General features: G+C 37.1%; 1 protein-coding gene across 1 annotated transcript; it reads right to left on the bottom strand.

Moving 5' to 3' along the window:
- Positions 1-3,004: 3,004 nt before the first annotated feature.
- On the bottom strand, positions 3,005-26,893 carry mylipa (myosin regulatory light chain interacting protein a). The gene is made up of 7 exons (XM_039680843.2): positions 26,656-26,893; positions 24,652-24,842; positions 9,033-9,218; positions 7,111-7,308; positions 6,792-6,956; positions 5,727-6,138; positions 3,005-4,262 (listed from the first exon to the last, which is right to left on the bottom strand). Exons 1-7 carry the CDS (start codon positions 26,740-26,742, stop codon positions 4,083-4,085), a joined length of 1,419 nt encoding a protein of 472 aa, XP_039536777.2. The 5' UTR covers positions 26,743-26,893; the 3' UTR covers positions 3,005-4,082.

Genomic DNA, 26,893 nt, shown 5'->3' on the forward strand with positions numbered 1-26,893 from the left:
TATCACACCCCAAAAAGTCTTATCTAGTTTCTTATTAGAAACATTACTTTAAAAAAAAATAAACAAAACTGCTTCAAATATCACGTTTTCAGTAGCCTTTGTGTGTGTCTGTCATTTTTACAGTCTGTATTAAAGAAATTGCCAGGCTGTCATAATTGACAAGAGCTATAAGCCAAAAGATGTTAAAATTGCACTTTCAATGATGGCAATTTGAAATCGCTGATGTTTCTGACGCCACAAACTACTTCTACCTCGTAGCCAATCAGGTACGTGCTAACTTTAACATTATGACCGCTTTGAAACAGTGAGTCTCAAAACAAGAAAAGTAAGTTTATCCAGGGACATTTTTCTGTTGATATGAAAAAACGCATAGATTTATCAATATAGCAGGTGTTTGATGTAGGCCTAGGCTATATTATGATGATGTGATTAACTATATTGCCTACCTTTCTGCACTGATGTTCCGAGTTGTTCAAAACGTTTAAGAATAGGCTACCGAGTCCAGCCGAGGCAGTGGACTCTGATGCCGAACTAGTAGCCTACATGTTTCCAGTAACATTAGCAACACACTATTAGCTATTTTATAACATAGTCTCATAAAAGGCAATCCCATTGTGTAGCGTTTACCTAAGTAAGTTGACCGAGTGAATCTCTGAGCTCAGCTGGCGTAAATGGTTGGAGGCGGAGCTAATTAGCATATGGTTACGTAAGCTATTTTAAGGCTATTTTATGGAGACATTTTTATCAAAGTAATAAACGTTTAAATATGTAATTTCGGTATTCAAATATGAGTTTGAGGAATCAAATTATTGACTACAGGGGGGTTTTAACAAAAATAATAAACTTTGTCTAAACGGCAGACCATCTGCTCAGCTTCAGGAGGGTAATTGTGCTGATCTGGTCTTGTAAACACTGTGAATAAGACCAGCATAAATGTCTGGTTAGAGGCAATTCAGGTCCAAGCAGGCACATTTTATGTTTATGGAGCCTCTGCAGGTCCCCTTAATTGAATAAAATGTTTTTTTTGTTTTTTGTATTTAGTGTAAGCCATCCATATTACACTGAGCTAAAGCAGAGAGACAGAGAGAGAAAGAGAGAGAGAGAGCTCTATGGAGGTCACCAACAGAAGGTGAAGCACTGCTCCCTTCAAAAAGAGACTGGACATGAAATACCAGCAATTAAGCCACTGTAATCATCCTATTTCAGTATTATTCACCGATTAACCTGTGTGGGTACATCATCAGTATATTGATTGTATTATGGAAGGACTGAAAATATAGGCTACTTCTTGTTTTCTGGTGACATGTTTGTCATTGTGAGACCAGAGAATTTAGTTTAGGGGTGCAGTAATAATTGACATGGTTAAATTCAGACCAGAAGTTTCCTAACTTCCAAAACATTTATGTAGATGAAGATTTTGGTGCACTGGCGCCCTCTTCTGTCTAAAGCGTTTCACAGAAGTGAAACCAGCTTGGGTAATATTTCGAAAATTATTCAGATGAAATACATTGCTTAATGTTCTTATACATGTCAGCAATGAATTGCCTTTGCTTCTATTTTTAATCATCATAAGATGTTTGCTTCTATTTTTAATCATCATAAGATGTTTCAGGACTCAGGAGAAACATCTCTGAGCAATAAAAAGATATCAATTTGAATAATATGCATTATTTATTTGTAAAAATGGTTTGCAAAAAGTATCGAACATCAAACATCACTTTTTTAAAAACATGTTTGTCAATCAGATCATTTAATTAACACTCATCTGTAACAGCTAAATCAGAGCACTGGTAAACCTGAAGAACCAAATAGTTTTGAATGCAGCAGAAATCATGACTAAACCAGTGTAAGCAGCATATATTACACACATTTACACTATCAGTCTCTATGACAATTTTTACAGTAACTTTGTTCTTTACCGCTAGAGGGCGCTGAAATGCTATTAAAATGGCAATCAATGTTTAAAACATGCATTTTAATGTAAAATACTTGTTTATTTAACATATCTTAAAGAGCTGGTGAACGTTTTCATAGACCGGGAGTAGATCCACACGAAATATAGTCAAATGAAGAAACATATACACCGATCCATACTGTTAACGTGTCATTGATTCTTGACTGGCTGAAATCGCACAAATGTCATCGTCAAATTGAGAATACGATCATGATTGTAACTTGAATTTAATTTAGTGAGTTGCTGCTGTTGCGCACATTTACAGAGGTAGCACAACATTATTACGTAAGGTTGCACAGTATTTAAATCTGAAGTGCAGCAGGTTCTGACATGCAGTTGCAGTGGCCTACATGCACGTCACGTGGGTCAAAGCTAATTTCCCTTAAGCAGAAGTGTGCAAATCTTTTTTTTACGGTCTATGGTGCAAACAAAGAAGCTGAACAAGAAGGAAATAGCAAACAGAACGAATAAAAACTCTGCATTATGCGGCCAGGACAGTAGTTTAGTAGTCTAGCTAGCTGAACATGCATGTGCATGACATCACATCAAATTCTTTTTTTTTTTTTTTTTTTTTGCAGTTTACTTTTGTAGATTACAGTAAATGTTATCATTTCAATAACTTGCACTTTTTATTTCCATTTCCAAAAGTTTGCCAGGCCCCCAAAACACCGTTGTCGTGTAAATGAATGGTCAAAACGCATAAAATGTTGTGTAACGGCACCTAAATCTTCAAAATGAGGACAGATTACCAATGAATTACAGAAAAGAACACAGGTCACATACACCCTTCAGTGTTTTCTTCTGTTGACAACATATTTGCTCCAATTCTCACCATCAATCTAACTCGAATAATGGTTGACGACAAAGACTTTTGCCCTCGGGGAGGGTCAGAGGTGAATTTTTTTTTTTTTTTTTTAAATCTCGGTTTGTGTTTTATAACTTAACATGCAGTGTAAAATGTGGCAAGCTGCCAGGCCCTGCCATATTAACGCAAGAAAATCAAAGCAGGAAATGGAGTTTGCTTGACAAGAACACACACACAATGTTAGTTTTAAAAAAAAAACAGCTTTATTAATACCTCTCATTCAAAGAAATATAAAAAACTGAGTTACTTCTATATTTACAGAGTATAGTTTTTGCTTCAAACAAACAGAAACAAATCCTACTTGTACAAATTGAAAAAATATCCCCTGCTGTGACGGTTCAACATTGTCAGCAGTAAAGAAAATAGTCCTCTTCATCTCTCAATAATAGTCTGTGCAAAGAAAGAATGCATATCAAACACACCGTGTTGCTGCTACATTAAGGCAAACCCCTAGGAACAATACACTTAGGAAACTCCTTGGTAAAGTGACAGTGTCAATTAGATCATTTCTCATTTAAAAACAAACAAAAACCAACTTTCCTATAGATACCTTTTATCACATCTTCCACAAAAACAAAGCATAAAAAGGTCAAAATCTCTTAAAACGGTTAGCAGATCATTCAGTACCCTTTAAATTCAAAGCTAATCACTGGTTGACCATGTCTGTGAAAAAGCATATTAGAAAGAATACACCTCTGAGAAGCCTCAAGTTTGGAGTGTCGGAAGCTGGTTAATATATCTATGAATGGAGGATCAGTAGTTCGACAACTTCATCTCTACTCAAAAGTGCTGCGAGGGTTGGTGCCCCTCGCCATAAATACCTCTTCATTGGCATGGAAACTATGAAGACAAACCTAAAACAAACTCAAATCCACTGCAAAAAAAAAAAAAAAAAACTAAACGCATGCTTAAAGTGGACAATGCATCTTAAAAGCAAAAACATAAAATTTAATTAAGTTAAGAAAACAAAAGCTAATACAATTCCTCATGGGATGCAGATTTTTGCAGGTTTGAGACAAAAATATATCAGCTTTAACGTTCCGCATGCTGTTGCGTATGGACAAGTAAAAGAAAAAAACACTTTCAAAAATACATTTATCAGATCAACTGATACAATTAATTTAAGAGACAAACATTCACGGTCTCCTCAACGGTTTCAAAAACATTTCATTGAGGAGCGACCCAACCGCCGCAGCGCTCGGACTCTTAGTCTGCCGCCGCGTCAACTGAAAGTAAAGTCCTGTGGAAAAGCGGTAGGCGAGCTTAGTTTTGGTAGATCTTCTCACTGGTGGAGTAGTCGTTGGTAGTGCAGGTGTGGGCGGCCACCCCTCGGTGGATGGGTTCGGGGCTGTTGCTGCCGATGGTCAGGTTGAGCAGACTGGTGCACGTCGGCAAGTAGACGTGCTGGACGTGTTCCACCTCTGACCGACACACCGGGCATGACTGTAAAGATAAAACAGACTTCAGTTAGCATACACCACAATAACATTGTTATATAGCACTTTAATAAACGTCTTATGGTAGACAGTTGCAATTATTAAGGCTGGGCAGAGGATGCCATGCTAAAGAAAGTGTCAACAGGAGAGATTTTTTACATGCCACTTATATCCAAAAGATGCATTTGCACAGATATTTGTAACTTTACTTTGTTTATGGGCGCATGCGGTTGTGTGAAGGGATGTGTCGCTCTCAAACAAGTCAATGAGATCTGTAACATTTACTTGATGGTTTTATAATTTTGCATAATTTATATTTTTCTATTATAATATTGTAACTAAAAACAAAAGTCATTTTGTAATGATGCCATTTATTATGAATGTTAAATAAAATTTCCAGGAAAACAAATATACTAGACAGAGCAATGGCATAAAAGTGTCAGTGATTAAGAAACAGAAAAATCTTTAGAATTTTTTTTTTAAATGTATGCAAACTAAACAAACTTTACATTTTGAAGGATTAATTGAATGACTATTTAAAAAAAAAAATGTCGGTGGTTCAGCTAATTAAAAGTCTTCTTTACACTTTCAATACAAGGGAACAGTCAGTGTTGTTATTTTAAATAAAATTGAATTTTTTTTGATAATTAAAACAAACAGTAGGTGCAAAAATAAAATTAATGTTACCATCCTCATATAAAAATAAAAGCCAATTAAATGTTACCATCCTCATATAAAAATAAAAGCCAAATAAATATTTTTTTTAAATCACAAATATCATTAATTAATGCATATAATTAAATTGTCACACCACATGACATTTTACAACCTGAACTAGACTTGCCACAAAAAGGTTTGAACTTTTATAATTTTATTTATGCATGTTATCTGCACCATAGGGTTTTGATTTGAACAAACATTTTCCAAATATTAAAATATATTTAAAAAATTCGAAATTAATATTTAAAGCTGCAGTCCGGCGTTTTTCCTCTTTGTCGCCATCTCTGTTCGAAATTCGAGTTTTGAATTCTGGCTAGTTATGTTTTGTTTTTTTTTCTTTTTCAAATATGTATTTTGGAAAATTAAAAAAAAAAACGCTTTTAAAAGATCCATTTATAAAATAATATTAAATATTATAGTAAATAATCCCCCTTTATAATAATATTATTATGCTAAGCTACTTTTTTCTTAGTGATATCACAACAGATTTATCACTAATATTTTTGGCCCAATGTTGCAGTAGCACCTCAATGCAGTACATGAGATCCACGGGGTGGAGCTGGGTAGGATTAGGGTTAGGTATAGAGATTAGGGGTGGGTTTAATGATCAGGGGGCGGAGTTGGGTAGGTTTAGCTGTACGTAAGGTGGGAGGAGTTGGATCTGGATCCGACCCCGTGGATTTCATGTTCCGCAATGAGAACCATCTCCAATGTAGGGTAAAATGTTCCCCAAACCCAAATTTTCTCTAACCTGCAGCTGTGTAGCACAGTTCTGGCAGCAGACCATGTGACCGCAGGGGCAGAACGCGGCGTCGATCTCTTCTTCGCAACACAGCATGCACAGCAGCGCTTCCCGGAGTTTCTGCAGCTTCTCCTGTAGCAAGCGGCTCTGCTGGCAGCCCCCGCAGTCCAGCGCCCCCTCTTGGTCACGGGACGGCGAGCGGGACGACGGAGTGCGCTCCCCCGGCCTCGACATCAGGTCCACGATACCGGCGTTGTACAGTGCGCGTCTGGCGTAATCGTACACTTCCTTGGAGGTCCGACGGATGTCGAATACGTACTTCTTGCCCATGTTAATGTTCTCATTGAGGAAAAGTGAAGCCAGGTGACCCTTAAAATCCCGGCTGTACTGCATCATGACTGCGTTTGTCACGGTGTCGCACCTGCAGACAAAAGCGAGAGTGATAGGTTAGCGAGATGGCGTATTAGACATGAGCGCATTATCAGCTCAGTGTCTGCCACACGGCAGCTCAAATGACCCATTATCCATCAGAAATAATGGGCTTTTGAAAAGCTGCTGTAGCTGTGAAAATGAAGGATGGCGCAGCTTGTTAGAGTTCAAGGGAAGAGAGCAGCCGCTGGCTCGGTTCTTCAACGTCTTGGCAATAACATCTATTATCGAGGGCTGAAGAAACAGCACCTTACACACCAACAGCAGTTTTATTGCCAGACGTATAGAACAACATCTAGGTTAGATAATGTGAATGTTGCTACAAAGCAACGTCTCAATCTCATTTTTTTTTTTTTTGTATCAGCGGGATTTGGGTTTTGCTGGTCAACCCAAAATCGAAAACAAAATTACTTTGCATAAAAGAGAAGCCTTTTATTATGTTATTTTGCATTGTGACATTATGACAACTTAACACCCTGGGACTAGGCTTAAACCTCGTCTGTGCATAAGTGTGTGTAGTGCCAAGACTGGCAAAGTTGCTTAACTGCACATTAACGTGAAAAAATAAATCCTGTTTAAGTATGTAACGATGGCTCATTATGAAGGGTTTTATGGTGCTTTCACTTGTGTATTAAGGAGTCTCACCTGTAAAAGGCATGCGTCTCTGTGATCGCCCGGTACAGCCCGCTAGCAGCTCGATTACTGATTAACTTGAACAGCAGGACCACACTGTCGCTGGTTTCCTTGGTAACAGTCAAGTACACAGTCTTCCCTGATTGCGTGGCAATTTGTATTATGGGATAAGATATCCTGCATTGAAGGGAAAATATGACGCATTACATTCAGAGGGCAGTAATGGCTCAAATTCAATTAATGTTACGTGACTGATCCGGAGATGTGCTCTGGGTGTCATTTTATGAAAATGATGCTATCAGGAGCACTTTAGGCTGCATCAAAGTCTAACCTGTTAACCAGGGTGAAGTCCTCTCGGCAGACGGCTATGCCCTCTGGTCCCACTCCGATAGCCAACCTCTGTCCTTCAGCGTCCCGCACCCAGTGCCACTCCACCCCATAATGCTCCAGCAACGACACCAGCTGCAGCGCCTGGTACTCCACCGTAGCCTGGCTCAACCCCTCCAGAGCCTTGTGCTTGGCTATGATACTGCCAAAATCAAAAGACACAGGTTAAATAAAAAATAAAAAAATACACCGGTGAGAAGCAGGAGAGAGGTTGAGGGAGAGGGACAAGAGTAAAAAGCTTTTTTAATATTCATTTTGAATTTTTGGTTTTGCCATTGACATGATAATAATATAAATAATAATTCGAAAGAAAGGAAAAGAAACAAACATACAAACAAACAAAACCAAATCTGAAAGTTGATGCAACATTTTATTATAGCTGTTATAAGTTATTTAAATAAAAATTAATTATTTAAAAATTAATTCAATCTGCAATATAAAAATATGATTCAAGTCACAACAGAACTTTAAAAAGAGAAACAAAAAATAGAACATTTTAAATTTCTACTAAATCAGACTAAGGCTATTTTTACACAAAAACGATCTAAAGAGAAAACGCAAAAGTGGCGTTACGTGGTCGCTTTTTATTCTGCGTTTAGACGAGCGTTATGGGTGGGAAATCTGATATCTACTTCCATTATCAGCCAAAAACAAAGACTCGTACAGATCATTTTAAAAGAAAATGTTACTATAAGAAAAAAAAAAGAAAAAAAAAAAGTCACCAATATTTATTCCATGTCAAGCAAAAACATTTAACATTATATCACCTATCATCAAGTCCATGGCTTTGTGTGTTAGCCGGTATGAAGCTCTTTGATTTTCTTCATACAAGCATTAGTCTTAATTTGATTTGATGACAATAATGATTAATCACTAGAGACAGATTTCATTAATCCACTTTGATAATATTTGATATCGAACCAAAACAAGTTAAAGAGTCTGAACAGAACTCTACAAAGGAGCGCTGTAATTAGTCAAACACTAAACAGGAGCGCTTTATTTACAACCACACCGCCCTGGATCAGAAGTGTGCATCAGGGCACAGATTAGAGTTCAGCTCCGTTGGTTAGGAACCACCTAAATGGGTTTCAGTATAATTTAATTTTTAAAAGCATTTATTTTTTCCATTTAAATATATATATATATTATTTTTTATAAATATTTCAGTTTCTTTTTTGTGGTTACATCTGTTCAGAAAAAAAAATTACATTTATTTTTTACTAATTTAACATACTAATTTAATCAATATTGTCGTTTTACAAAAAAAAAAAAAAAAAAAAAAAAAAAAAATCAAATAAATGCATCCTTGGTGAGAATAAAACCAAGAACATAAAAAAAGATATTCCAGACCCAAGATTTAAAATAACATAAATGAACAGAAACATACTGTTTCTGTATTTTTTTCTTTCTTTTTTGTGTGTGTGCTTTTTACTGTGTCTCTTTGTATCTTGTCAGTACCTATCTATTCAAGAATGAAGAACTATGGGCTCCTACTTATAAGCTTTTGGTGCTTCTTTGGGAGACCCATTTCACTGTACCCAATCTAGGCTGTATTATTGTAAAGCTTGAAGAGGTATTGTGAATAAACTAAACTAAACTGTGCCAAATGAAACAACCATAATTTATTCTCTCTAATTGATTTATAAAATGGATAACCTATATATTATTGGATCTAAAAAGGTTAAATACAATACAAGGTAAACTCTTACCAACACCATCTATGGCATAATGTTGATTATCACAAAAAGTGTTTGTTTTTATTTTACAATCTCTGCGAGTTCAGTATTTCCAGAACACATTTAATATCCTAAAAGCACGATAAAAATACGATTTTTCGTGATAATTGCGATTGGCGTGTTGGGTTACCTGTTGATGGTGGCTTGGTTGGGCTCTGTGGCACAGAGTTCAGTGTACCAGTACTTGGCTGTGTTCTGGTTGTAGTCCCCGAACTCGGCCTGGGCCAGGAGGGCGCTGAGCTCTTCGGCTTGTTCGGAGCACATCCGCAGATGTCCACGGTGCAGATCCTCTTTCACATGCATAAAAAACAGGTGCCTGTAGAGCAAAAGAGACGAACAAAGAAAGCGTGAGAGCTTGTTACGGACGGAAGCAGGTGGTACAGTGGAAAGTGAGGGAACCACATATGGATGTGGACAGGTGGTGCAAAAGGAAAGCGAGAGCGGATATACGCCGACTGCAACAGGTGATGGGGAACTAGAATTACAAAAACAAATCTATCAAATGCTCTCACATGTACAAATAAGATCAATGAATAGATATCATTTACCATTTAGGGAACAGTGAAAACCAGAAGTAAACAAATCAATTGGAAAAAAGCAAAAGGTCAAACAGAAAGCAGAAATGACGGTTTCCATTCCAAATCGACACTTTCACTTTGACAACAAAACAGGAGAACTTTGCATTTGTGCGTAAAGTGGTTTGACTTTTGCTCCAGTCTCTTACTTATCTCTCTTATCTGGCAGCGAAACAACGACTCCTGAGATTATACGCGCCCTAATGAATAACCCCGCCGGCGTGTTACAAAACGATAAGCATGCCGTCTCAATATAGTGCTTGAAGAGCACATTCATGACTCACTGCTGACAGAAATCCCTATAGCTGTAATTCAGGAGTGCTAATGGTGTGTTTGACTGAAGATAGATCTCCTTTCAGCTGTCTGTGGGACTGTCCGTATTTGTTCTCTGATCGATCAGCAGGAAAGTCACAAGGATAAAACTTGACATTAAAGTCCCACAAACCAAGCTTGCAGGCGTTAAAACAGTGGTTTGTTATTAACTTATCTTTTTATTGATTGATTCTCACCAAGGAAATGTTTTTTTACCTCGACTAATCGTTAAACTGCTTCCTGCTCAGCTCAGCTGTCAAATGAACCGATAGACGGAATTGAACTTAACCACTTTGTAATAGTCAACAAGAAGGTATTTGCACAATGATTTCCGGGATCAACAACAGTCAATAAATGATGATTAGACGAGCAGGACATAAATAAATAAATAAATAAAAAAGTTAAAACAAAAACAAACGTTTGTAAGAGTATGATTTCAAACATAAAAGAAAATGCGGAAAAAACAAATAAAAATGTAAATATGAAACACATGTTTGGTTGCATTTCTGTATCTAGTTCAAATAACACAATATTAACAATTAATATTAAATAAATTGTTATTGGGGTTAACTATTTTTATTAATATTATTAAAAGTGTAACATTATTGTTATTAAAATATTCTTATTTTATATTATTAAAACCAATAATTTTACATTAAATGTAATAATAACGATAATAATACATTTAAAATAAATATTGCATTTTATCTTGTATTATCATCAACATGTTTGTGCAGTTGTATGACTGTATATTTATATTCAGGGAAAAACAAGTTTGTACTGCTTGTACTTTATCAGTAGTTCACCTGCAAACCAGTTTAACAGCATCATGGTTAACTTGTACTCCTGTACCAACCAGCTCTGGCTCCTTTAAGTTTATAAATATCTGACCTAAAGCCCTTATGTCCCCATAACTTTACATCCACTACAACTTTGCAAGTCCCCCGAGATGAGATTTGGGAGACCAAACAGGGCCAGCATGCCTCTGTTCCCCCAGCCAACAGAAGAGCACGGGAACACCAAAACAGGCTAGGAGACATTCCTGCTCTGCTCACATAGGCGATGGCTCTTTAAGAAAACAAACAAATGGCTGCCGACAAAAGCCCTGGACTGATAAACATAGACTTTGGATGAAAAAGGGACATTATAAAAAAAAAAAAAAAAAGTGGAGAATGAAAGATTTGAGGTGGATTCATGTTAGACAAATAAACAAGACCTGCAGTTTGACAAAGAAAGTCTCGCCCGGCCTGACGAGACACTTCCCTGTGGTGACATCAGACTCATGTGATGAATTACCTGGCAGGCAAAACAAAGGAGGCTGACGGGAGCAGGGAGAGGTTACTAGCGGTCAGACTCAAGCTACTCCAGGATGGAACGTGCAGCGCTGGTTCAGTCAGGCTCCTTATGCGACTAATCTTAGAAACACGCAGCTGTGCTGATGCAGCCACTCATCATCATGATCCTTCACCGTGTGTGGGTGGAATGTGTTGGTGTGAACATCCATAAAAGGTCGATGATTACTAACGGAGATACCTTAAAGGGATACTCCACTTTTTTTGGAAATAGGCTCATTTTACCACTCCCCCAGAGTTAAACAGTTGAGTTTTACCGTTTTCGAATCCATTCAGACGACGTGTTGATATTTATAAGAATATCAGTAACCAGACAGTTTCTGGTCTCATTGACTTCCATCGTATATTTTTTCCTACTATGGAAGTCAATGAGACCAGAAACTGTCTGGTTACAGATATTCTTATAAATATCAGAAAATCGTCTGAATGGATTCGAAAACGGTAAAACTCAACAGTTTAACTCTGGGGGAGTGGTAAAATGAGCCTATTTCCAAAGAAAGTAGAGTATCCCTTTAAAGCAATATGCCACTAGAGATAACGTTACAGTGATTTTACCATTGTTATCAAAGAGGGATGATTCCCAAAAACTAAAATGACCAGTGTAAATGCACAAGGTACAGCATCCATGTTATAAACATATGACTCTTTAGCCCCTTTCACACAGCGAGTTGATCCCGGGAAATTGGCAGAACGCCTTCTGTGTGAACGCAAACACGACCCGGGATTGATACCGGCATCGATGCCGGGTTGGGGACCTAGTAACATTGCTGGAATCAGTCAGGACCAATGCCGTAAGGGGTGTGTCATAGTGATGACGCTCGTGCCATCGCACGATGGTATCACTCTTAGAAGAAAGTTTGTGTTCGTCATCAACAAATGGACGAATAAATATCTGCAAACTGGAACGAAGCAAAGACCAGGAGGTCCTCACTATCTATCCGTGCTGAAGCTGAGATCGTTCACCAGCTTTGTGGAACGGTGTGCGCGTGTAGGCTACATGTTTGACGCTTACGTTACACGTCTCATCCTGACTTTACATGTCTTTACGGGTTGTGTATGAACACACTCACAGATCCCGGCAAATCACTGGCAGTTTGAATGAACCGAAATCAACCAATCCCGGGACAAATGCCGGGTCACACTATCCATGTTTTTTCCGGAATGTCTGTGTGATAGGGGCTTTTGTGTGGGTACGTAAACTCCTTAAAGTATCCACACCGCATTATATTGCGGTTATTGCAATTACTGCATGAAATCATGATGTGTTATTTACAGTAGGTTTGTGTACGTGGTGATGGCGCAGTGGATAAGACACATCCCTTTGGTGTGATGGACCCGGGTTCGAATCCACTGAGACACCAATGTGTCCCTGAGCAAGACATTTAGGCCCCATCCACACTACTGGGTTTACGTTTAAAAACGGAGAATTAAAACGAATACGATCTCCGCCCACACCAGCGTTTTATCTGTGTATTAGAATTGATCTCCGTCCACATTAAAACGACTGAAACGCGGATCACGTGACCATTCACCAACACTGGGCAGGGAAAGATACGTCATGACTGACGACACCCAATCATAGAGCAAAGCGTGAGCCTCTGCGCCATCGTTTCTAAAGTCCTACGTTTTGTTCCGTCTTCACTAAAATGCACTCCGGAGATTAAAAACGCAAAACAGAGCTGCAGCGTTTCTAAACTTCTCCGTTTTAGGTCTTCGTTTTTTACGTTTTAGTGTGGACGGGAGGTGCAAACGTAGCAAAAGGTCTCCGTTTTTAAACGAAAACGCAGTAATGTGGACCGGGCCTTAACCCCTAGTTGCTCCAGAGGCATGCGACCTCTGACATATAGAGCAATTGTAAGTCGCTTTGGATAAAAGCATTGGATAAAATGTAAATGTATTACCACACCTCCACAACAAATGTAAAACTTTCCCCTCATTATATTATCCAACTAATAAAAAAAAAAACTACAAAGTTACTCTGAAACTACAAAGTTCCTCACACAAAGACAAAGAAATAATCACGTTGCAGCAGGAAAACTTGATCCAGTAACTGGCAGAATTCAATTAGAAACGCCTGCACCCTTCTGCTGACAAGAAATGGGTCATGCCGTGATATCTGAGAGAGCTTGAGCTTTGCGAAGGAGGGCTTTTGTGGGTTTGAGGTTTTGGCTTCAAATGCAGTGCAAATTTCAGCAGAATTTCCTCTGATGTGTGGCTGGAAAGTGAATCATGACAGGCAGGAGAAAATAATTTAGAGTTCACAAAGTTTTAGGCACTTTCAAATTAGCTGATAGTAGGTTTGTGAGACATTAAAGGGTTTATATAGGCTGAAGGATGGCAAGATTGTAAATGTTATTATTGAACTAGCTTAAAAATGTGATTTTTTTTTAACATTTTAGACACAAACCTACAGAGCCACTAAAGGGACATGGTGGTGCAAAAAAATAAGTGGGTTTGGGGAAAAAAAAGTCAGTGCTTTTGCTTTCTCTCGCAGACACTTTAATTTTACTTGCAAAACTTGTGTGTTCCCAAGAGAAACTCTGCATTTCCCAAAGTTTTGCTAATTTTTCCTCTCCCTACACCATGTCCCGTTAGGTGCTCCGTACAAACCCGTTTAAAGTTGCAAGATTAACTCATTCATTTTAAACTTGTAGGATTCTGATCACTAATTTTGCTCAATTCTATCCCTAATAATTGTTTCGTCTTTTCAGATTCTGGCAAAGTCATCATGGGGGGCCAGATGTTTTGGGGTCTGACGCAATGAACAAAACATTCCTCTGAAATGAAACGAGAAGCTTCTGCCCAGACTGCAACAAAGGGGGTAAGAGGAGTTTCATTCTTTTCAGGCGCCCTTTGAAACAATGTGGTTTCAGTTAGTCAAATAACATTGCTCTTAGCCAGGCGTGTGGATGGGGTTACTCTCAGTCAACGAACTCTAGTAAACCCTACCATGCATTACAGGTAAACACCTCTTCGCTAACCCACAAAGCATTAATCATCATTGGCTCAAACACAAATTCGGATGAAAACTGAAGCAAAAACAGGCATTCAAACAAAGAGATTCTTTGTGAGCAAACGCCTCTGGTAAGTGATGCAGTCCGCATCGATTTGGCAAATGGTTATAACGCCGTCAGGCAAAAAAAGGGAAAAGAAAACCTAACTAAATTAAATTGGGTGTGGAGACAACCTAACAAGTAATTCACACTCAGCTTAAATAGGGGTAGGTTACTTCAGTTCATCTACAAATGCGGTTAAACCTGCTCTGCTGTCAGAGCGCATGTAATCCAGTAAACACAGACACAGAGCTCTAGTGTTTTACTTCGCAGAATAACTATAAAGCAAAGAGGAAGAGTGCAAGATGCAAACTGTATTAGATGTATTTTCATAAATAGCCTTGCATTTAAATGTATATACATATACATTTATTTGTATAAATATATTTTATAAATATATATATATATATATATATATATATATATATATATATATATATATATATTTTATAAATAAATATATATTTGTTTATTTATTTATTTTATTTTTTTCTGTTGTCTATTGATGCTTTTACTGGAAAGCGCCTTGTGCACCTTTTGGCTGTTGTAAGGCGCTATACAAATAAAATTTGATTGATTGATTGATTTATGGTTAAATATTGCATTTGCACTAATGATTTCACCACTTTTATTTAACAAAAACCAACTGCATCATAAAAGACTCAACAGAAATATGACTTCACTGGGGAATGGAGCAGTCAACTTTGCAGTTTCACACACACCATTATATTTAGATATAGATATCGTATGACGTCATCAAAAGTTCCTATGAAATATGCTTCAGAGATATTGGTACAAAGGATTTTAAAAATGTACTTTCCCCCCACAGGATTGATTTCGCAAAGTTTATTTGTCCAACACTAATCCCATTTGGCTTGGCATTTTTTTTTAGGATATAAGGGTTTATAATGGATTTGAGGTCTGGAGGTGGAATAGGGCCAAAAATTCACATCACCAAAAAAATAGACGGGATGAGGCCTTCTTGATTGCAATGCAATTGAACTTGCATTTCCCATGTTAGCGCCACATCTCAACATTTCAATGTATGGCTCGGACAGAAACGGGCTTGTTTTGTGATCCATACACAAAGCTTTAGGAGGATCAGTCTTCCTGCGGTATGGAGGTAATCGGGAGCTTACTGGGAGCTTGCTGGTGACCTTGTTGTCAGGATTGGATGTGGGATGAGAGTTGTGTCTCTCATCGGAGACCATGTTGACCCCGAATAGCACCCGCACTTCAGTTCCTGCTGACAACACCCAGGGCCCTTACTGTGAAGATAACGAGACCTGAGATCACAGCGGGATGTTTTGCATATTTGCAGGCGGAAAGAAAAACAGTGGTGTTGCAAGTATGAGAGCCGTGTAGATGTTTTCACGTTTCTGAACAAGGACCAAATAGCCAGGGTAAGAGAATGTGCGTGGCTTAATCTTTTAAACATTATTTGCTGCTCTTCCCAAGGGTTGAAGCTAAACCAGCACAATGATTAATGTTTAAAAGACCCCTTCTCTTATTTAAAGTGTGCTGTGCCACTGCTAATGGTGCTGGCCTCTGTGGATCAACAGGATCATTCAGTCCTGATGAGAATGCTAAACACTCAAGACCTCTAAAACAATACAGGCATCTTTACACAAGCCTAGCACGTATAGCATGCCATAAAGACTAACTAGAGCATAATCAGAAGCATGAAACTACTACAACAATTACCTTATTTCTCCCCCATAACACCATAAAATGTCAGCTGTGCCGAGGCATACCCACCATATTTCAGCCAAAAGTTGCCTCGAGGATGGGTTAATGAGGTTTAGCAAGGTACATTAACATTAAAGCCCCTACACACTACAAGCCATGTCAGCGAACGTTGCCAAATCTATTGATTTTAATGGTGCGCGTTAGGGCTGGGTAAAAATATCGATTCATCAATGCATTGCAATTTTTTGCTTCTCAATTCAATATCGATTCATCAAATCCTATGAATCGATTCAGCCATCCAGGCCAGTGGCGGCGCTGTGGGCTACACTCTAGTGAGAGCGTTCTGCGTTGTACAAGTCGCGCTTTAGCCCTTAGCAAAACAGCGCGATGACGGACAGCAGCAGCACTCCGTTCAAGCCTGATTCAAGACTGCACCGCCAACAAGCTGACGTTTGGGCTCATTTTGGATTCCACTGTAAGCCGGGAACTATGGAAGCTTGTTTCCGCCACAGAATGGAAAATAAAAAAGGTAATTGCGACTTTTTATCTCACAATTCTAACTTTTTTTTTCTCACAATTGGGAGTTTACCTCTCGCAATTCTGACTTTATTTCTCAGAATTGCAAGATATAAAGTCAGAATTGCGAGATATAAAGTCACAATTGCGTGATATAAAGTCGCAATTGGGTGTTATAAAGTCAGAAATGCATGATATAAAGTCAGAAATGCATGATATAAAGTCAGAATTGCGTGATATAGTCAGAAATGCATGATATAAAGTCTATGAGATATAAACTTCTGAGAGGGAAAAAGGTTAGTATTTTTTCCCCCTTAGAATTGGCCTAATAACTCGCAATTGCTGTTAAGTGTGATCAGCTATTAAGTGTTATTGTTTACAAAATTATAATTAGAATATAATATTGCACTTTTTTGAGTATGCACATTTTGTGCTTCTGTTTACATTTCTTTTATAACTTGTATGTATAGGAAGAAATAAATATACTTTCTACTACTTAGTTACTTGCACTTTAGAGGTGTTGTTAAAGCACTGTACAGTGCTTGTCACAGTTGTGTTTGAATTCAACACATACAATATTGTAAATTTTTATTCTGCTGAATAAACCATGACAGGAAACAAACATGCTGGGGTCAATTTGTTCTTTAACATTGGTAAAACTGCGCACATTACTTAAAAAATATACTCAGGCACTTAATTACTTGTGTATTTACTTATTATTGAATCGATATCGAAGTTAATAAGTCAATATTGAATCGAATCGAAATCGAATCGAAGCCTCAAGAATTGAAATCGAATCGAATTGTGAAATACCTAACAATACCCAGCCCTAGTGCGCGTAGCAAGGATACAGATGAAAAATGCAAGGGTTTGTGAGAGCGGTGCCGATACACATCAATACAATATTTACACCATTTTCAAATAAACCCGATTATTGGAGCAGAAAATAATATTTCAGTATTTGTACTTCAAAGTCTTGTAGTTTCTTTGTAATTGTGCAAATTAATATTAATTTCGGTTTCTACTAAACAACAAAAAAAGTGTGGGTTTGTTTTTTTCAATAAAAAATGTTTTGCTTTCATAGTGTAAAGCGCTCATGTGGTCAAATAAAGGCAGGATTTATCGTCCGGCCGATATTAGGCATTTTCCAAACCATCATTATCAGCAGTTATAATGGCCGATAAATTAATATTTCAAAAATAAAATAAAAACGGACGAAACGCGCTTCAATCATCTCTCCTTGGCCTTTTATATTGAAAATGTATGTTTTACAATTTGCAGTATGACGTTATCTATTGCTAAATTATGGCTCATCATAGACTAGCTAACCACAAAGCTAGCCAACACCACTTTTTCTGCCTAAATAAAGTAATGATTACTGTATTTATAACTAGCATATCTCTAGTTACAGTCCCTGCATTGTAAAAAGGAGTGAACATTTAGACATAGAGAAAAAGTATCAAACGTATCTTGTGCAGAAAAGTTAGTTTGATGTAGCTTGATGGAAAGAATGGTTCCCACGTCAGCAGAAACAAAAGCTGATGCTCTCAATATGTTTTAGTCTTCTCTGGTCGCGTTTATACGTGAAATTTATTTTGTCCATTAGATAGAAATATCTGGAAAAACCCCATACATTCACCCCCCCATAAAATAAATCAAGACGGAAGTGGTTGAATGTGGACAAGAGGTGGAATAAAACACCAGGTATAAAGGTGTATGCGTCTCCCTCTTCTACTTGTGATCTGATCGACCAAAGCGAAATCTTAATGGTTTTACGAGTGTGTAAACAAGTTTGATTATGCAAACGGGGGGTGGGGACGTCTTTAACATGCGAGTGATTGAGGTTGGGCGACTCTGATCCTCAAAGGATCCAGTAACGATGTAAGCAGGATTAGGCTGGTGTTTATATCTTTAAACTGTGCATCATTTGAGGATTTTTTCCCAGCCCAAAATAAATAAATAGATGTCCAACTACTGGAAATAGTCGTTTGTGCTGAATCATTTTGCCGTACTGTAAACATTTCTTACATCTGGCACTCATTCATCAGCACTCTCCACAGAGGAACTATAAATATCTATTTTTGGAAGATGCACTTATACTAATGAAAATGAGGACCTGTCATAATAACAGACTACAGAAGCTAGCCTTTCCAATGGGCCGGCTCTGTGTCTTACATAAGCGGCTCTTCTGCATTCAGAGGCCTGTGCACGGTTTACTGCATCTTACGTAACAGAACAGCCAGAGATAGAATGGAAGTAGAGAAAGTGTAAAAGCCTGAGCAGATTTCTAGTCCTAGACAGGTGCTGAGGTGCAGCAGGGGTCGGTGCACGACCCTTTCTCATTCTTATATTTCCGATTCGGGATTAGCTTTTTTTTTAAATTGGGCTAAAGGAGAGTTGATTTATCCTTTTCATAAAAAAGGATCTTCCTCTTACAAAAAAGTAAACCTTGTGTTAAGAATGAAGTTTAATGTAAAAAATATCACCAAACTCTCGTTTTTAGACCCTCTCAGCTTCATGCTGGTCTGTAACGTCCCCTTGTATCAATCCAATCATTATATGAAAGATAAATCCTAGTTCTGCAAACATTTAACACAAGTTAAATACTCTGTTTCATTCATAAACATGCAAAATGGCTTATGAAGGTTCTATGTTGATTTTAAAGTATGCATGTTACACCATATATTTTAGGTATATTACCGCACCATTTCAATGCCATGTTACATGAAAATGGTAATCAAATGGTACTACCATTTTGTTACAGTAACTGAATCATGGGACTGTCACAGTACTGCTGTTTTTTTTTCGAGGCACAGGTCAAATCAGCCCCGCTTGTACCGGTTTCTAATGTGCATGTGCTCTCATGAGCCAACTAACTTCATCATAAATCATCACTTAGGTGCTCTGAATCAGTTTTACAGGGAAGTATGTAATATCATGGCTGCAAGATGTTGACGCAGTTTCAAGGATAACAAATCAAAAATACCAGACACAAGACAAAAAGAGAAAGACTGACTTCATGGGCATGCACGATTCCGCTTAAAAATTCCCTGTGGGGAAATTCATGTGGCTTCGGGTTTTTATTTGTATGAGTGTGTGGTAAACACATGGCACAACTCACTGCCGGTCGATGGGCAGAGGAACGCAGTGACGAAGTAGGGCAGAGGTCATTGCACAAACAAGGTTAGAGAACATGACCCTTGTAGCCAGAGGCAGGGCCGCATCATGCATGCATATGCGCGCACACACACAACAGTGCCAAAGAGAAAACAAAGGACTGTTTTCATGTGATAGCAGCCTGTGTTACACTCAGAAATGCCAGGCAGCCATCTATTTTTTGCCATGGGCGTCACTTTTTCTATTTAGTCACTTTCTCCATTTAGTCCAATACAGTTTACCAATCTAAAACCCTTCATGCTTTTGTGAGTGTTATTTAAAGGAATGCACAAATATTACAATTCGGGCTGATGCAATAAGTTGATAATTCTTTTCAAATGGCAGATGTCAAAATTTTATACTATTTTGTCTAAATGCATTCCAAGTAAAACAATAAAAAAACAAAAAAAAACATTTAAAATAATACAATTTATCACAGCATTACAAATGTACAGTACGGAAACACCAATACTGATACAAACAAAAACACACACACACACACACACACATATATATATACACATGTATACATATATATATACATATATATGCGTGTATATATGTGTATGTGTGTGTATATATATATATATATGTACATTTTATATGTGCATACATAATTCATAATTATGTGCATTTGCTTTTTCCCAAAAGTCCAGTATGTGTATATATATATATATATATATATATATATATATATATATATAAAAATATATATATATATATATATATATATATATATATATATATATATATATATATGAAGAGCTCTTTTCCAAAACGCGTTAAACGACATTTTTAAAAAAAATGAGTTTGTCGTGTCATTCTGCTGCGGACAGAACCCTTTCACTGCTCTATCAACGTTTCATGCCGAATCGCTATATTTCCTTGTTTAAAATGTACTGCAAGATACAGTTTCTTTCCAAACCACGATAAGCGCCAGCCCTGTTTTTAGCCTAAACACGATAAATCCTCAAATTCAATGAGCGCTCTACACAATCCAGCACGGCGGCACTCTGAACAGAGGTTTATTATGTTCATTCATTCCTCAAAATGAGTCCTAGTTTTCTAGTCGACTAGTAGTAGATCGTTTAAGCCATTTGTATTATCAGTAATCACATATATTGATTTAATTAAATGGGAGAGAAACCATATGAGCGTTTTTAATTGCATATTCCGCATCTCAACGTATGCATAAAGCTTGCCACAAAGAACCGGCAAAAGTAATGATTATGCATGAAACATTTGAATTGTTTATTAATAAACTAGTGTTTTCTGTCAGTGTCAGCAACAAAGATAAAGTTGATGATGCTTACTCGCCATCTTCGCAGTGAACGCGCATAGAGAAACGCATACTTCGAATTAGCCTACATACGCAGAGAGTTGCCAATTTATTTTAGTTTTTAATTGTTTTGTTTAAAAGTAGATATTTAAAGCTTTCTGTAGCTTAGTTCTCAGGCCTGTGTGAGGCAAGCATCGCGGTGTTTCGGTTCATATTATGAGACGCGCTCCGGTTCACCTGCGCGCCTCTGTGTCCTGATTATATTGTCTGATATTTACTTCTAATGTATTAATCCAGTCAATTTGTCGATGAAACATTTATTAAAATGAAGATACAATTTATATGAAACGAAATTTACAAGCTTTCTACAAAACAAAACTTAATAAGTGGTCAAAATCATGTCTGACGCACTCCAAATATTTTCCGATATTGGGCAGCTTTTGAATTTTGATCCTATCTTACTCATCTCATGCGGTTCCCTTTTCATAGCCTACTCAACATAGATGAAATAATAAAAATAAGTAATGTAATATTATTAAAAACAAATGTGAAATGTTTATTTTGTTTTTTTGTTTTTTTTTAACTTATATTTAAGCGTCATGCTGCTCCGCTTTGCTCACATGTTATGTAGCCTGTGTGTGTGTGTGCATGTGCTGGAGGGGTGCCCATCCCTTTTTTGAATATCGTTATCATATATTGATCATTTTTAATAATTCGTTTTTTTCATGCATATGTTGAAATTGGTATTAATAATTTGTTTTTTTCATGCATATGTTGAAATTGGTACTATTTGTTTGAGGTTTATTTCGATTTATAGCGTTTTGGAAAAAAATAAAATTAACTTTTAAATTATCATTAACAATATTGTTGTTTGATTTAATAATTATTGTTCAAAATGTTCAGACTGAACCAATAAAACATTTAAACAGGATAATTTGAATATTCACAAAATGTGTGGGTCTAGGTAAAAAATGTAGTTTTCCTGAAAACTATTGAAATGGATTTATAGCGTTTTGGAAAAGAGCTCTTCATATATATATATACTGGACTTTTGGGAAATATGTATATATATATATATATATATATACTGGACTTTCGGGAAAAAGCAAATGCACATAATTATGGCATGTGAAAGTGTAGCATACTACAGTTTGAAATGTTTCTGGTACTAGAACTACATATTTTCCAATACATGTAAGGAGTGTTCAGTGCACTGCACAGTTAGCAATATGCTAATATTCCATTCCGAACAGCTCCTCCCATATATACGCCGGTGTTCATTGTTATTCAATACGCTTTACATTTCCTCAACCAAATATTAAATCTCAGCCCGATCAAAGCTTTGCTCTCGTCCTGATGTCGGCTGATAAGTCTCTAACTTCCGGCATCTCAAATTTTCCAAACACATCTTCACACAGAGCAAGATGTTTTTGTGCCCATTTAGAAGGCTGTCCAGTGTGAATTAACAGCTTGAATGATATCACATGCGGAAGCTCTGGGGGTGTGACGTCCCCCTCATATCAAGAAATCTTGCGGAAAGCACCTGTAATTATTACTTGATTATCCCCCCACCCCCACCAAAAAAATCCTACCATCCACCATCGGTCAGTGACCCCAGCTAATCGCCCTCAGGTCACCAGAAGGCCATCTAAACCAAAAAAAAAGTGGCTTTTAAATCACAAAGCCTTAGAGAAGGACACTATCCAGTAACCAGGAAACGGAAGCAAGTGCACATGCACACGCTGCCCTGCCAGGGATTTTCTGCCCAGAGGGCGCATGGCTGTGGGAATGACCGCGGGAGCTGGCACGCAAGTCCACTTCATTTTATTGAAAAGGACCCAGCAGAGCTTGGAGCACACAAGCTCTGGGCTCCAAAACAGGACAGCTATCAAATAACATCACACAGCAGATAGCGGAGGAGAGGGTTCACTGTGGGCCTGAAGTAGTAAACACACACAAGCTGAAGCTAATGCAGTACGAATGAGCAGGTCACGGGAAACCCTATTTATAACATCAAACATGGAGAGAAAGTGGAAAAACAAGTCAACAAAAATGTTAACACCTGTCTGTGTCACTCTTTGTCAGAGACAGACATTTGTGGGACCAGCATCCTGACAAAAAGACTTAATTTACATGACAAGAATTCTACCCACTCAATGCTGACTGCAAGAGTGCTTAAATACATTGGACTGACAGCTTAATTTCACTGTTGAAGAACTTAAAGCTTTGGATGGGGCTCTGAATTTTATTTCCAAAGACACATTACATGTTAACAAGACTAGTCTGACCTTGTTAGTATGCAGACTGGGCCAGGGTTAAAATGCAAAGCTTTTATTTTTGCTGAAGCACTTGTATTAATTCTTACTATTATTATAATACTATATGAATTTTATTATATAGTAGTTAGTCTTTTTTTAAATCTTAATTTTAAATTTTTTGTCATTGAAATTGTAATTTTTTAAAGTTTAATTTATAGTCATTTTTTTATAAGTTAGTTTCAAAATTATTTTTAATTGGCTTTAATTCATTTAAATAGTTCAACTTAAACAAGTTAAAAATGCTGCTTTTGCAAATAACTGAAATAAAATAAGTTTCAATTATTTAATTTTATTTCTGGTTACCACTATATATATATATTTGTTTTATTGCATTATTTGTTTTTTTGTTTTTATATTGTATTATATTGAGTGTACTGTCTTGTCTGTCTTTTTATCTGGACCGGTGAGTCTGTAATAAAGTTTATTATTATTATTATATCAAATTACAAAATATCAGTTTTCCAAAATACATTTTATTTGAGCTTTAAAGACTTTTATGCAAAAATTCTAGTTTGCCATATGCATATGATTGAATGCATAAACTAGAACTCACCGTCTTTACATTGTCATGAAAAGAGTAGAAAATATATACGATATAACTAAACAGACAAGGATATCGCACTAGTCTCATCTTTACATATCCCGCATGTGTAATGCTTAAAGGGTAAGTTCATCCAAAAATAAAAATTCTGTCATCATTTACTCATTGTTCCAAAACCACATGTCTAGACTTACTTCTGCCAAACACAAAATAAGATATTTAAGGGAAATGTCGCAGGGTTTTTATTTTCGTCCATACAATGGAAGTCAATGTGGTAACTTGTATCCTTTAAGCTGTGCTCCACATTTGTCTCAGACAAAAAAAAGTAACAAAACTCTACAGTCAGAGAGTGAATAAAAGAGCATGATGTGGTGGTGGGGACGCTGCCAGTTCAGTCTCTGTGGGTAGGAGTGTTTGAGCAGCAGCAGGAAACGTGATCCCCCTGCTCACAGTCAAACGACCTATAGTAACCCTCAGGGAGCAGGGTTACTATAGGACAAACCACTGTACTGAGAAAAAAAAAAACTTTTACAGGCTACTGTGCAAAGTGCTCTTTCTCTGCGCAAGACACATGACTACAGCTGATGTGAGGCTGAAAGAACAGCCATAAAACCAGCATTGTTAAATGAATATTTAATATGTAACTTGCCCTAGATTTTGCTGTTAAATCTTAACACAGGCATACTCCAAAAACAAGATATAGCTCAAGTCGAGCATGGAATTTACATTAGACACAGAGAATGGAAGGAAACGCGCTTTACTTTCAGTAATCTCACAAACAAATTCACACACCCACAAGCTCTTGCGTTTCTTACTGCCGTTTTTCTGACATCTTGCACTGTTTTGAACGGAAGTCTACACACAGACGGCGATGAAATGCTCTCAGCCACAACTTCGTCAAATTATATGCGTTTTCTATTTTGCTGCTTCTACATGTGTTTGTGTACGTGGTACGTACCTTGTCTGCTCCTGCAGAATGAGGTGAGGCTCCACAAAGAACTTCACCCGGAGCCGTAGTCTGCACGGCGTGAGATTGTCCATCTGCTGGGAGATTCTGTTCCTCAGGTTCAGCCACAGGTTCTCCCCCTTACTGCCGGAAAACTGCAGCCCAAAGTAATCCACCTCAATAATTCCCAACTTCCGACATACCTGTCACCAAGAGACATATTTCATACTGTTAAACATTTGTTTTCTTGTCCCCATCAGCTTTCATTGCATGGCAACGAGCAGCTTGAACATTCTTCCCAAAATCTTTTGTGTGCCACGGAAGTGTCTTTTTTTTGTGTGTGTGTAACATGAGAATTACTCATCCTTTTTTGTTGGCGAGTAAGTCTTCAAGTTGAAATAATCTGTTCTACCACATTGTGATCTTTAACTGAGTGAAACGGCTTTTCGAACAAGAAGAAAAAAAGAGACAGAGAGTAGAACGGGACTTGATTTTGTCCACCGGGAATCGATCGTTGGATCGTGTGATCTCATGTGTTTGACAGGTCGTCCCATCCTTGCGCCAGTAAACATGTCACCAAAGAAGATGTGTTGTTGCAAGTGGGATGCAAAGTTATTTTAATTACTAGGACATATGAATTAAAAAAAAGTGATGATGTGCATGGATAATACTGAACTGATATATAATATAATACTAAAAAAAAATAATTTATGATCACATTACGCATAGACTTTACTAAATGTAGGCTATCTATTTATTTTAAAATTTTGCAAGCATGATCTTAAGATAAATTATAAGATGAAAACAAACTAAAAAATGTGGTTTAATTGAACAAACAAGATAAATAAATGTACTTGTTACTTGTAATACTTATTACTAATTATAATAAAAACCATTTTAAAGGGCAAATCGGAATAGGAAGAATTACACCTTTAAAACACTATTCAATCGTCATCTGTTTGTTTAGTTAACCAACTACCCTGCCTGTATTCATTGTGAGAAAGAGATTAAATGATTAAAATAGGTTTTTAGATTTTATCTTAGATAAAAATTCTAAAACTAGATCTGGTCTTAATTTAATTTTTTTTTTAATGAGAGTCAACTGAAAAATAAAGAATTCTAACATAGTTCAATCCATCACAGTCCATCAAAATATGCTTCAGTGATAATGGATTCTGGCATGAGGGTCTTTAAAAGAGGATTGTATGGTGTGTGTAGGTAATACAAATAAAATTTGTAAAGTTCATAAAAATATCCTGAGATTCATTGAACAAGAGTAATTAATTAATTAATCTGAGCCTCGTTGATATGAAAGGACAACTTTCACCTCTTATGCCAATTTGATTTCTTAGTTTTCTAAACTGATGCTAGACTTAAAACGTTTAAGTTGTGTAAAAATCAGATAATACAAGTTCAGAGATGTCCCTAAAACATTTTAGGACAATCATAAAGTATAAAATCTTGAAAAATTGTCATTTGCGTTGGAGGAAATGCAGAGCCTCCACGCACGAGCCAAACATCTGCTGCTGCAGCGAATGAACTTTAGTAACCTCGAGCATGCCATCACACATACACACTGTCATCTCTTTTTCTTCGAAAAAATAGTAAATGTAAATGTTTTATTTTAAACCTTCAACATACTGTCCCTGTTAATCACCATGCCAAATTATTTTGTTTGTTTAGGAACGATTATATATATAGTCTACCATTTGATTATTTGGCTTATACAGGCACTATTGATTCCAATCATTTAAATAGAGAAATTAATGTGACTCAAACACTCAAAGATTTTAAGAACATTCCAAATTTTTAACCAAACGCATGCAATCAGATTGATGTAATGATGTTGATATATTAAGTTTCCACGCGCCTCGAACTCATTCATCCAGCGCTCAGGCTAACTTACAACTTTTGATTTTCAACATTTGTGTTTATGTTTTGTGGATTAATGCACGAGCGCTAAAATTTCCGACGCGTTTAATAACAACCATCACAGACTTTCATTCATGATCTTACCTTATTCAGACAGTCCTCTCCGTTCGCCTTTGCGTCCACTTCAATCTCCATCACCACCGCATCCGGTCGAGTTACATGGCAGAGCATTTTGGAAAGGTGTTTTATCTTTGGTCTACCCGTCCTGTATGAAAAAAAACAATAAAAACAGCTCTCACTGTTGTCCTCTCTAAGCACCCTACATCAGCCTTCGCTCACTTTCCTCAAGCCTTCTGTTATCTGTTTCTCTCTGTGGCCCAGC

The sequence above is a fragment of the Pimephales promelas genome, chromosome 18, assembly GCF_988280905.1.
Source record: "Pimephales promelas chromosome 18, fPimPro1.hap1.1, whole genome shotgun sequence".
NCBI classification, from domain to species: Eukaryota; Metazoa; Chordata; class Actinopteri; order Cypriniformes; family Leuciscidae; genus Pimephales; species Pimephales promelas.